Source organism: Chelonoidis abingdonii, chromosome 2 (genome assembly GCF_003597395.2).
Source record: "Chelonoidis abingdonii isolate Lonesome George chromosome 2, CheloAbing_2.0, whole genome shotgun sequence".
NCBI classification, from domain to species: Eukaryota; Metazoa; Chordata; order Testudines; family Testudinidae; genus Chelonoidis; species Chelonoidis abingdonii.
In genome coordinates, this window is record NC_133770.1 from 17,021,728 (window position 1) to 17,034,960 (window position 13,233).

Here is a 13,233-nt window from a genome sequence, read left to right on the forward strand (position 1 = left end):
TCTGCAGCTGTTCCAGCTGGAATGCCTACTTTGCTTCTACCTGGCTTTTTATCCCAAACACCAGTTTCTGGCTACTTTGTGGTCCGAGACTAAAGCTTGTGCTTCTCAGTCATGCTCACTGAAACATCTTGTTTTATAGCTTGTCAGTACTGAAGCTTTTTAGCTATGCATGAGGCAACAAGTGGGCAGGTTTCCTGCATGTCATTTCTGTACACTGTCTCAGAGAAACCTCTTCTGAGTATAAAAAGGTGGCTCAGTCCCCTTGGCCTATTCAGTTCTTGGCCAAGAACGGTATGATGTGGATACCAACTTCCAGGTGGCAGTATGAAACATACTGGTTCTTACCTCTAGACAGATAACCGATCCTTGATGCTCTTTGAACACTTTTAACTGCTCGCCGGTCACAATATTCCATGTTCGGATGGTATAATCTGTGCTGCCAGAAAATAACTCCCTGTTTGGAGCATCAAGTATAAGGCATAAAACAGCCCCTGTGTGCCCTAGCAGAGTCTGGTAGCAACGCCCACTCGACACCCACCAGACCTTAACAGTGCAGTCTGTGCTTCCTGTCACCAGGAAGTCTCTGTTCAGTTTCTCCTGCTCCTCCTCTGACTCATCAAGAACATCCCGGGAGGAGTAGTGAGCCAAAGTCAGAACACAGTTCCGATGGCCCCGGAATTCCTGGATTTGTTTCTCCTTCTCCACACTCCAGCACCGAGCTGTCCTGTCATAGGAGCCGCTAAATAGATAGTCTTTGGCAACCAGGATCCTGTTAAAAATAAACAACTAGTATACACATTGTTGCTTTGTGCTTTAACTTCCGCCCCCCTCACCCTCAGTGACTGCATAAAGGGTACTGTACCAAGAGTGCAATGAAGTACTAGAAGCAACTGTCCCTCAAATAATTATTCAACCATCAGATATATTTAATATATCAGCATGAGCACCTCATTGCCACACACAAGGACATGGCACAGTCCTTCAGAGCCTTACCCAGTTACAGATGAAAACAGGCACATTGCAAGGCAGAAGACTACTGCATTCAGGGTTCATCGAGGTTTTGGCCTTTGGCATTTGATTCTTTTCTTCTTAATATTTCCCTTCCAGTTTAGCACACCATGTTGCTCGCAAGCAACTCCAATTCCCCACTGAACCTGCAGGAAGTATCTAGATTTCTGATAATCTTCCATTATCAGTGTGCCAGAATCATAAGACTTGCCAAACCAGATCAGAGGTCCATCTAATCTGCTATCCTATCTTCAACAGTGGCTAACACCAGATGTTTCAGAGGAAGATACAAAAAATCCCATAGTGGACAATTACATATGGAATAACTTGCCCATAAAAGAAGTTTCTTCCTAATCCAAGCTAGTTAGGGAATATTTATACCCTGAAGAATGAGAGTTTAATCCTTTTACAATTTTTTATCCTCATTTAATTGCTGATGTTTTCATTAACTATACAAATTACGTGTAAAAAAACTACAAAAAAAGAATGTTAAAGTTGCAAACATAAGCACTCAGAAGTTAGGAAATGCCAGAATTAAGGTTGCTTGTGCAAAATAATTTGGTCCTGATGCATATGCATTATACATAATCACAAGCTATCCTTCCTCTCCCTCTCCCTCTCCTCCATCCCCCCCAAAAACCCAAGCCAAAACAAAGCCTGCTTCAGCATTTTGAAGTCATGTAACTTATTTAGGCACCTAAAATTGACTAATTTTGGGCACCCTCTAAAAAATAACCTTGACCAGCAGCGCTATCATGTGTTATTCATTAGTTATCAGTTGCTTTTTTAAACTTGTTATTTAGCAGCTCATTTTTCATTATGGCTATTTAGTTGTCCAAATGCTGGCCTAAGACAATAGCCAACAATAACAGCAATTAAACTAATCAGACATTTAGTTTCCAAGAAGTTGAACCACAAACGATGGTTCCTAAAACCAATTATCACGCAACAGTCTGACAAACAGGCAGGTTAAAAATGACATTTAAATAAATACCTAGCCAAGGATCTCACGAAGAGAGGATAATCATCGTTATTCCAATTTTACAGATAGAGGCTACGGCAACACTAGAGAGCCGTGCACTACAGCTGCGCTGCTGTAAGCTCTCTAATGTAGACGGGAGAGAGCTCTCTCAACGGCTTAACTACTTCAGCCCCAGCGAGCGGCTACTACCTATACTGGCAGGAGAAGCTCTGCCATCGACACAGTGTTGTCCACACTAGCGCTTATGTTGGTGTAATTTATGTCACTGGGGAGGGGGGTTTATTTACACCCCTGAGCAACATAAATTATGCTGACAAAAGCTGTAGTGTAGACATAGCCAGAGAAACTGAAGCAGAGAGAGGTTAAGTGACTTCCTTAAACTCTCAAAGGGAGTCGGTGACAGACGTAGGATCAGACACCCAGTCCAGCACTCTGTCCACTGGACTACAGAAGATCTGATCAAAAAGCAGCACGCAGCCCCTAAAGTTCTACACAGCAGTTAATAGCACCTTCACCTTAATGAGAAAGAGCAGCTGGTCCACTTAGATCCAGAAGCCAAATATCCAAATTAGAGACAGGGCAGGGTGGGGAGGATCATAGACTATTAGGGTTGGAAGGGACCTCAGGAGATCATCTCGTCCAACCCCCTGCTCAAAGCAGGACCAATCCTCAAATCCCTAAATGGCCCTCTCAAGGATTGAACTCATAACCCAGACATAGCCGTTTGGCACCTTTCAGGCTGTGAAGGCAGCCATCTAAAACGGGCAATGTTTTAGTGTTCCTTTAATTGAAGATGTCATGAAAACTGGCTGACCCAGCATTTGAGCTCTCTCCTCCTATCTGTTTACAGATTCTGTTACATGTGTGTACTTGTTTTTTTTAATGCAAGTTCAGTAAGAAGTCACAGTGTAGTTTTAAACTTAGTTTTAACAATAAGGAATAAATCATTCAAACAGGACCATGTCCTTTTTGCTAACAAGAATGGCTGACGTGCTGCTTTTAAAATCTATTTATCGCAGGCATCTGCTTTCACCTGAGCAATTTCTTCTAGAATTCCATTCCCAGTGGCAGATTCACCATGCTGTGAGCCTTTTGCTGTTCTCCCATCTCCATTCTATAGCTGTGTCAGCACTGTTGCTAGGATAACTCATCATTACAGCAAAGAACATGAGTAGCAGAGAGTCAAAGATTTACACAACCCATTTAGTTGCATAATGGAGATTACTGGTAAAAAGACAATTCATTGGTAGAGAGACAAGGTGGGTGAGGTAATATCTTTTGTTGGGCCAACATCAGTTGGAGAGAGAGAGAGAGAGAGAGAGAAGCCTTTGAGCTACACAGAGCTTGTCCTCAGGTCCCACGAAAGATATTACCTCACCCGCTTTGTCTCTCCAACATCCTGGGACCCACAGGGCTACAACAGCACTGCAGACCATTTATCTGTGGTCAAGTTACAGAAGCACAATGGAATGATCCTCTTAAATGAAGAATCTGTATTACCAACCTGTTGACAATTGATGTGTGCCCTCGGTAAATGGCCAGACACTGGCCTGTCATCACGTCCCACTTTCTAATTGTGTGATCTGCACTACATGTGAATGCAACCTCATTTTCTAAGTGGCAAAAGGTGATGTAGCTTTCATGTCCTAGGAACAAATGATGGAGATAAAAAATATTCAGTACGTTGCAAACATAACAGATCTGGAAAGCTGCGACATGCTCTCTTTAGTTTAATTAAAAAAAAAACAACAAAAAAACCCTAGCTTGAAATTGGCCTGATCCAAAACCTCAGACCGTAATACTTTTGAGGCTGTAGTTTTAAAATCCACAACCAAGTTCATCACAAGCAGGAGCTCGTGGAAAACATAGCCCTTTTAATTTTAAAAGCACGAACTCCATCTTTGTTTTACTGTTTCACTGGTATGAGGAATAAATTAAACAGACGCAAAGGTGCGGGAACTAGGGGTGCTGAGAGTGCTGCCACACCCCTAGGCTTGAAGTAGTAACACCCCAAATAAATGGTTTCCACATTCCCCCACTACAAAAATTGTTCCAGGACCACTGAACAGAGGTACGGTGGGCCATTTCAAGGATTACTGTCAACCAGATTAAGGCCCATCACTGAGCTTCTTGTTGTTTTAAAGGGTATTATGGAAACAATGAGCCAATTCATCCTTGGTGTAACTCAACTGAAATCAATTGAGTTCAAAGGAGTAAGGAATTTGGTTCACTATATAAATACGTGTCTTTTCTCTGCTCTTTTTTCATTTGGTAAAAAAAATGTATTTCAACATTACCCTCTGTGTTTTTAGACAAACAGCAGCACTGGGCTAGTGCAGGAAATCCTGAAATACAAAAGACTAATTGAAAAGTTTAGTTACCAATCTAATTTAATAGTCCAATATGAGTGAAATGCAAGCAACTAAAAGAACATGAGTGATGTAAAGTAAATCAGCCGTATGCCCCCCATTAAATCTAATAACAAGTGGAAATACTAAATATGCTTTTAATGGCAAGAGTACCTGTTTAAGCAAATAAAGTAAGGAGAAAGAATAAAGGCATTGTTATTACAATTTATAAAGTGATCAGAGCGTACTAGGCTTTATAGTCAGATTAAAAATAGACATGGTCCCTGCCCTAAAGAGTTTACACTCAAACAAAGTGTGGGAATAGAGGCAAGGAGGACAAGGGCTACAACATTTAGGTTGAGTTGTTACTTGATTGTACCATTAAGTGTATTTTACTGTGACTCATGAGTTCAAGATTCAGTTCCCACCAGCTCTGCCATAGCCTTCCAATTTGGCCTTGTCACAGCTCCTCTCTGGGCCTTGGTTCCCCATCTGTAAAATAGGGGTATAATACTTTATCCCACCTCCCACCCCCGCTTCGTTTCATCTGTTTATATTGCTTACTCTTGGGGTAACATCTCTTACTATGTGGCTGTACAGTGCCTAGCACAATGGAACTCCAATCTCAGCAGGGGCTTCTAGGAGCTGTTATAATACAAGTGATGAATATTATTATTCTAGGTAGCTCTCGGGTTTGTTTGAGGTTTTTGGCCCCCCTCGGGGGGTGGGGGGGAAAGGTAGAACATGACAAGTAGAAGAGATTAGAGGGAAAGAGGAAGGAACAAAGATATAGGGGAAGGAACAGTAGAGTAGGGAGAGTTATGCAGAAGAGGGAAATGGGAAAGAGTAGAGGTAAGGATCAGCAGGAGAGCAGACAGTAAAATGAGGCAAGCAGACATAGTTAACTATCAGCATCAAAAACATGTGACTTAAACTAGTGACTAAAGATGGTCAATTAGATGTCACTGCAGTCCAGAGTCCTGAGGTGCTAGTCTGATGTAGAATTCTTTGACTAATGAAGGGTTCCACTCTGACTTGTGCTGCTACATTTGTCATTCTTTAATTTTTAATCCATTTTTGCTCAGTCTTACTACAATCCTCTCAAGCCTTTCAAAAATATAGCAAAACTGATTCACATTAACAGTAGTAGCACCTGGACGTCCTACTTTCTGGAATCCAACAAATGCTGTAGCTAATCTAGGCTCTTAGTCAAATACTTATGTAGAAGAGGGACACACGCAATATACTGTCAGACTAACTGTAGACCATGCCCTGCACAAGAATTTGCTTATTGTTAATCTGACAGCATATTACACATCTTGTCAACTAGAGCATAAATTCTTTGCAATAAAATGAATATGTGGCTGACTTCCAGAAAGTAAGAGATCTTCCAGATGGTATCATTAGCAAAGGTAAACTGAGATGCATTTTAAGTAAATAAAAGATGGCTCTGGAGATTAGTAATGTGATACAGCACTCTTCCAGCTGCTGGGTCAATTCCAATCTAGGTCATGTGACCAAAAGTTGTTATCAACAGCCAATGAAAAGCAAGCTTGAAGGCCTCAGTCCAATTACCCAGGGACTGTAATGTGCAACCAAAAAAAAAAAAAAAACCAGCAAAATTTGCCCCCCTTATAAGCATTCTCAACACACTGATAAAGGATCAGGCCATCTGATCTATACTATGAACCCTTGTACCTATGCTTAGGTTTTGTGAAAACCTTCCACCATTGCTAGCAAATTTGGGAGTGTTAGTGTAGACATCCACCAGCATCTTTATCACCATGCTACATAATTCTGCTTTGAGCAGATCTAGATCAGTGGTTTTCAAACTTCAGGTCAAGACCCAGTACTGGCTCATGGAATGCATGGCACTGGGTCGCCTTCCTCAGCACCCAGGGACCCTGGTGCCTGGCCAGTAAAAACTAGTGGTTCCTGGCCTATGGGGAGCTAGGGGAGAGGGAGGCGGAGGCAGTGCCTGCGGGCAACAGCCATGTGGAGCCGTTTGCGCACCTCCGCTTAGGAGGCAGACCTGCTGCTGTCTGCTTCCTGGGCATAGCGCAGTCTGCAGTGCCAGGACAGACAGGAAGCCTGCCTCTGTACCCCAGCTGTGCCGCTGACCAGGAGCCACCGGAGGTAAGCCTGCACCCCAACCCCACACCCCTACCCCATATCCCTGAGCCCCCCCAAACCCAAAGGCCACTCCTGCACCCCAAACCCCTCATCCCAGCCCAACCCCAGAGACCACACGCAGAGCCCTGACCCCCTGCACTCTAACCCCCTGCCCCCACCCACAGCCCCCTCCCACACCCTGAACCCCTCATTCCTGGCCCCACACCCCAACCCTCTGCCTCAGCCCTGAGCCCTCTCCCGCACCCCAAATCCCTCATCCCCAAATTCCATTGGGTCGTAGGCATCAACAATTTTCTTCAACTGGGTCACCAGAAAAAAAGTTTGAAAACCACTGATCTAGACAACCCGGTGGCTGAATCACTTCATCGCTATCTACAATAGTTACTCCTGGAGGAATTCTGCACCACTATACACATGCAAAATTCATGTCCCCTGCAGATTCCCCCCCACTCCCCCTAGCAGAAAATAAATTCTGCAGGGGAGGCGCTGCAATTACACCTTTCACCCATCAGGGGCTACTGTGGTACCAGAAGAGGACAGCTGGCTCATGGGCAGAAGAGGCTGCTTTCCTCACAGCACTCTGCCTGTGGGGACACATGAGGAGGCACAGGATATGTGAGGGATGGACAGAGCAGGGCACATGTGGCTTCTGGTGGGGGGTCACATAGACTGAGGTTCACAAGGGCTAGTAGGGGGGCAGACTGGGGTGGGAACACAGGAGCTAGTGCGTGATAGCATTGAGTCACAGGCTGAATGGGAGTGGGAATGCAGGGCCACGTAGGGACGGCAGAGAAGGGGTGGCTGAGTAGGGTTGCAGGAACACGTGGGGACAGAGGCAGATGTGCCTGACTGAATGGGAGAGGCTAGGAGTTAGCCAGGGACTGCATGGGAGAGGCTCCCGAACAATCTCCCCCAAAAAACAACTGTTCCACACTTCTCCCACCCACATCCAACAACCCTCCAGGTTTACTCCCAGGCTGCTTCCCAATAATTACTTCCTTCTCCCTCAGCTCCTCTGTTACCCCAACTCCCAAAAGCTTTTGCACTGTTTCTGAGAGGTGCAGAAAATAAATAGATCCCTGCAAATCCACTGGTATCCGCTTTATATCCGTGGACCATTTTGCAGATAGCCGCTCGGATGCAGATACAAATTTTGTGTCTGAGCAGGACTCTGACGGGAAGAGCCAGGCAGGTAGCTGTGAGGAACTGTGGCATGGACTCTCCACCTGCCCTGGGCAGGGCGCCTGGGGTGCAAGGACACGGACTGAGGGCTGCTCAGGCCCCCCGCACAGGGCAGGTGGAGGGTCCACCGTGACTCCCAACAGCTGGCTCTTATCATGGCCAAGCTGGGCTCCGAGGGCTACCTCCCACTGGCCGGAGCTGGGTCATGGAGAGCCATGCTGGCAGCTGTGGGGGAGTCACGGCGGACTCTCCACCTGCCATGGGTGGGGGACCCGAGCAGCCCCTGGCCTGTTTGCCTGGCCCCCAGATCCTCTGGCCAGGGCAGGTGGAGGGACCCAGACATCCCACAGCTGCCAGAGCAGCTCTCCCCAATCCAGCCAGGGAGCTGTGGGGAGACACAGCAGAATCTCCACCTGCCTGCAGAGCAGAGGAGAGACTGAAAGCAGCCTCCAGCCACGTCCCCATCCCCCAGCTCCCTGCCTGGCCAAGGGCAGCTGGAGGGTCCATGACGGCTCCCCACAGCTGCCCGCGTGGCTCTCCATGACCCGGCTCCAGAGGGGGGGTGCCTCAGAGCCTCAGCCCGGCCACAGCAAGTAGAGCCATGCTTCAGACAATATTTGCGGATCACAGATCAGATGCAGATACACATTTTTGTATCCAAGCAGGGCTCCAGAAATATGTTTCTTTATTGTAGTTTAAATGAATTATTACTCAAAGTTCTGTATTAATATGCCTATTAAGGAATCTGTTTGTCAAAAACATTTCCTGAATCTTTTTTTTGTCTATATTGTTACAGATATACTTGCTGACAGGTATTTTGAAATAAATTAACAAAATAACTGAAACTGCAGTGATTATATTGTGTTATTTTGACTAAGAAGATATGCAGAATTTTGAAATATTTTGCACAGAATTTTTAATGTTTTGGTGCAGAATTCCCTCAGGAGAAAATAGTGCTCTGACCATCATGTACTAGAGTAACAGAAAATAATTCGCAAAAACCTCACTGTAGACAAGGCTTCACTGATGGGTGAGGTTGAGGCATCTTGGTTATGTTGTGGGGGAAGCTTGCAGTGGTGTTTGTTCTGTTGGCAGAGGGCTGTCAATATGGTGACTTTCACAACACCAAATTCATATGATTTTTTTTCATTAAATATGATAAACTGTTTCACGAAGAATGGAAACTAGCCAACATACTTAAGGGAGATTATGTGTAGGTAGAGCCACAAACCCTAGCAGTAAGTAAACCTGGTTGTGAATATACCCAACAGTTATTGAGTGAATTAAAAAATAATTATAATCCTAAAGGGGTATGCAGGAAGTTATCTAAAGGGCAGCTTTAACACTGGAAATTCAAGATTTCAATTCACAATCCCCTCCTGCAGGATTTCTGCATTCTTCAATCATTTTGAGGTAAGTCTAGGGATTGTGTAGGAAGATGTAAATCTCATTAAACAGGTAAAAACAATTTCAGAAGAAAAAAGCCTAAAAGTTTTCATTAGACACATGGCGATGTTTTGTTCTACTGAAAAAAATCCCATTGTTCACTGAGGCCTGTTTCTCAACTGTAAGGTCAAGAAGTTCTGAATAAAAGTGAAAATTAAAAAAAACTTAAAAAATGACAATTACACTTGGGTTAGATGCAGAGGACTGCAGTAAGGAAGCAGAAGTTAAATTGCTGTGTTCTACTTCAGATGCAAACGGATTCCTCTGTGCGTGAACGTTTGAAACTTGCTTTGGGATGAAAGAGCTTCTAGTTAATATTACTCTTACTGATTCTTAAGCACAATATTTGGCCACTCAACCTGCTCCAGAGACTGGAGAGGATAGATCATGCTGTGTCAGGTTTGTAACATACCTTAGAATAAACTGTACTTGGACTCAGAGCCTGGAGAAAAGGGACACACACTGTACCTTGGAAGTGGCCATGGCACTGGCTATCTGAAGTGCTCCAGAGACGTGCAGTGCCATCTTCGCTGCCCGTCAGCAGGTGCTGCCCGTCTGGGCTCAGACTGAGCCAGTTGATGCCTCCTCGGTGATCTGTACAGACCTTCAGTGCCGAGCCACTGCTCCCCATCCTGCTGGCCTCAGCACAGGCCCCAGCAAAGGCAGAGGACCCAGACAGGGGTTGACTCACTGGCTCCACATCACTCTAGGAAGTGAGTATGAGCCTGCAGCAAGCTCCCAGAGACCAACTTCAGCCATCACTATGGCCCTAAGAAACCATCAGGCTAGCCTAGTCCCCTGCGAAAATGCACAAGGTCACAGAACAGGCCACACAACACTAACTGATGCTTAGCATGGATAGTTACCCTCTTCCCCTCCCCTGGCTAGGACATATGAAACTAACCAATCCCTGTCCTTTTATGAGTAAACATGAGAAATGCCACAATTCTCACTGCTATAGGGCACGGGGCTGAATCTCTGTTGCCACCTTGCCACACACACTTCATTCTGGTTCTAAGAAAGGGCTTGATTTTCTGCAGTGAAGAGCACTGGTAGCTCCCACTGCTCCCTCTGGCTGCCTATACTGCCAATAATCTGGTGTCCTGACCATCCCAGAGGTAATGCATCCTTGAAAGGGCTAAAACCAGGTCTGACTAGACACAGGGGATTAACTCCTTAAAGCAGCATAAAGCCCAGTCCTGACAGAGGTCAGTCTTTTCTACAGTTTGCAAAACATGTGTAGCTTGTCATGCCAATGCAGTATTATCAAACTGAACTGACTGGACATGTCGTCAGCCCAGTGACCCTGGCCCCACAAAACCTGTCCTTTCTAAGCACTGCTCTCTCGCACCCCTAACTCTGCCTTTAGCACTTATTCATCACCTTCGTGCCAAGACCTGAACAGACACATTAGAAAAGAGGTCATATGCCAAAGAGAGCGGTGAGAATGCCCACACCACCTCCTCTCTCGGCCCAGGAGCAGGGGCCAGGGCAGGGTTTCTCCCTGTGGTACAGTTCCTACTATTGTTATTCGGTGACCCTCTGCGATACAAGCACACAGGTTTCTGCCTGACCTTTCCCACCGAGGGGGGACAGGAAACCAGGCAAGGGCTCTCCTCTCTTTCCCTAGGTTATTGCCTCACCATGCCCATCTCTGGGCTCAGACCCCCAGACCGCCTACTGCCCCCAGGAGAGAGAAAAAACCCACCCCCCATCTCTGCGCTCATCCCCTCCGACCCCTATGGCTGTGCTACTCTCCTTCTGCCCTCTCCCACCCCCCAGGAGAAGCCCCCTCTCAGCCCCCCCCCCGTGGCTGTGCTGATCCCCTCCTGCCCTCCCCTCGGGAGAAGCCCCCTCTCAGCCCCCCCCCATGGCTGTGCTGATCCCCTCCTGCCCTTCCCCTCTCTCAAGAGAGAAGCCCCAATCTGACTGTTCCCCACCACTGCCAGCCTCCCCTCCCTTCCTGAGCAGACAGCCCCCAGGACAGCAGCGTCCCCCTCCCCCATGTCTGTGCTCCTTCCCCCTGTGCCCTCCCCCCACGTCTGTGCTGCTTCCTTAACATGCGCACTCCCCCTTTGTCTCTGCTGCCCCCTCACATAGGTGCTCCCCCCACGGGCTAACCCCCAGCTGCTGGCCCCCCCATAGGGCTATTTTGCTCCTAATGCCCCCAAGCACACACCCCTCCTCAAATTGTGCAGCCCGACTCCCCCACATACGACCCCCCTATGTTGTTTCCTTTGACACCCGCCAGGAAAGGAGACACCCCCCATAACTGTACTGCCCCCATGTCTTCCCTGGCCATCCAGTCTTCCCTTCTCTGTGCTTCCACCCCAGCCCCATACTGGACACCCCGCCCCACGTCTGTGTTGCCTCGCCACCATCCCCAGGGGAATCCCTCCCATGCTCACCCCCAATCCCTGTTTCCTACCTCATTGTAACCCTCCAGGGTGGGCGAGGAAGATCCTGTTTCCCAGAGTCTGTGGGGCAGAGGCACCCACTTGCTGGAGAAAACCAGAAAACAAAGCGTCCCCCGGCTCGTCTGCAGGGGGCAGAGACACGTCCCTGCAGCAGCAAGTTTTGTCATTTGAAACAAGGAACTTTCTCCCCGCACAAAGGGAGCGGGGCAGGGAAAGTCCGGGGGGCACCCAGAAAACAACCAAATCACCCACTAAAACTCACCTTCAGGCAGATCCATTGCCCTGCCTGGAGGGGCGGGGGGCAAGGGAAAAACCTTGCGGGAGGGGCTCCCAGCCTAGCAAGCCCTTAAAGCCTAAACTTTCCCAAGCGTGGGTCCTTCTGGGAAGATGCCCGTGGGGATGATCGTGGCCCCGGGCATTGTGGTAGCTGCTGCAGTGCAGGGAACAGCGCTGCAAAGCGGTCGGATTAAAGAGCTTTCGTGTTCAGCCCACGCTGCCTTTTGTCCGGGTCCTGGCCCCCCTTCAGCTGCGCCTGTCTGAAGAGCTTCATCTGAACTGCCTGCCGAGGTCCCTACAGGCATCCCCAGCCCATTCCCTCTGCATCCCCTGCCAGCGCCTTCTCCCTGGTTCTCATTAACGTGCTGGGTCACAGCTCAGCTTGTCTGTCAATCACCTGCGCAGGGGACCAAACCGCCACCCCTCCGGCGTCCGCCGGGTCCTAGAGGAAGTTCTCTTCATCACAGGACTTTTTTTTTTTTTTTTTACTTCTCTAACACTTTCCATCCTAGGAATCGGAAGGGTTTTTACATGCACTAGTTGTCTCACAACATCCCTGTGACATAAGGAAGCATTCTTTTTTCTCCCTTCCCAAAGGCCCCAACTCAGATCAGGGCCCATCGTGTAGGGTACTGTATAAATATGTAGAAAGATCCCATCCCAGCACCAAAGAGCTACAGTCTTGGGCCATGTCTACACTAGCGTTTATGCCAGCAAAACTTTTGTTGCTCAGGGGTGTGCAAAACACACCCCTGAGTGACATACATTTTGCTGGCATAAGCATGCTTGTGCACAGCACTATGTCATGGGACGGAGTCCCTAGTCTCTGTGTGCCAGAAGCTGGGACTGGGCGACAGGCATAGGGTGTGCTCAGCACACACCAGCCATGGTTGTTTGGCCGGGCCGCCCATCAGTTGTTTCGCTGCTGGTGGAAGGCGCTAGGGGGAGGGCGGAGAGCAGTAATCGGTGGGTATGGGGCTCGAGGAAGGGAGTGGAGCAGGGGCAGGAAGAGGCGGAGTGAGGGTGGGGTCTCAGGGGAAAGGGCAGATTGAGGGCATGGCATTGGGGAGAGTGGAGGGGGAGCACCCACCAGGAAAAATAAGTCAGCACCTGTGGTGAAAGTAGATGGATCACTTGATGATGACCTGTTCTGTTCATTCCTTCTGAAGCACCTGGTATTGGGCACTGTCAGAAGACAGGATATTGGGCTAAATGGACCTTTGGTCTGACTCGGTATGGCCGTTCTTATGTTCTTATATCAACGAGAGTCACTCTCCTGCCAACATAGCTACCGCTGCTCATTGAGCTGGTTTTATTATGTCAGTGGGCGAGCTCTCTCCCATCGGCATAACACGGCTACATAAGCCACCTTACAGCGACATCGGTACAGCTGTGCCACTGTAAGCTTTTAAGTGTAAGCATGGCCTAAATATACAAAAGA

General features: G+C 47.7%; 1 protein-coding gene across 4 annotated transcripts in view; it reads right to left on the bottom strand.

Moving 5' to 3' along the window:
* WDR86 (WD repeat domain 86) overlaps window positions 1-12,167 on the bottom strand; it is a 38,560-nt gene extending 26,393 nt beyond the window's left edge. For 2 of the 4 annotated variants that reach the window (XM_075062181.1, XM_075062180.1), the window contains exons 1-4: window positions 11,779-12,167; window positions 9,568-9,897; window positions 3,495-3,636; window positions 346-769 (exon numbers count right to left, since the gene is read on the bottom strand). In XM_075062181.1, coding sequence (XP_074918282.1) covers window positions 346-769; window positions 3,495-3,636; window positions 9,568-9,730 — 729 coding nt within the window. In that variant the 5' untranslated portion in view covers window positions 9,731-9,897; window positions 11,779-12,167. Of the gene's footprint in view, window positions 1-345; window positions 770-3,494; window positions 3,637-9,567; window positions 9,898-11,527 lie in introns of all 4 variants that reach the window. The other 2 variants (XM_032778613.2, XM_032778620.2) reach the window with 1 other exon arrangement.
* Between the last annotated feature and the right edge of the window lie 1,066 nt (window positions 12,168-13,233).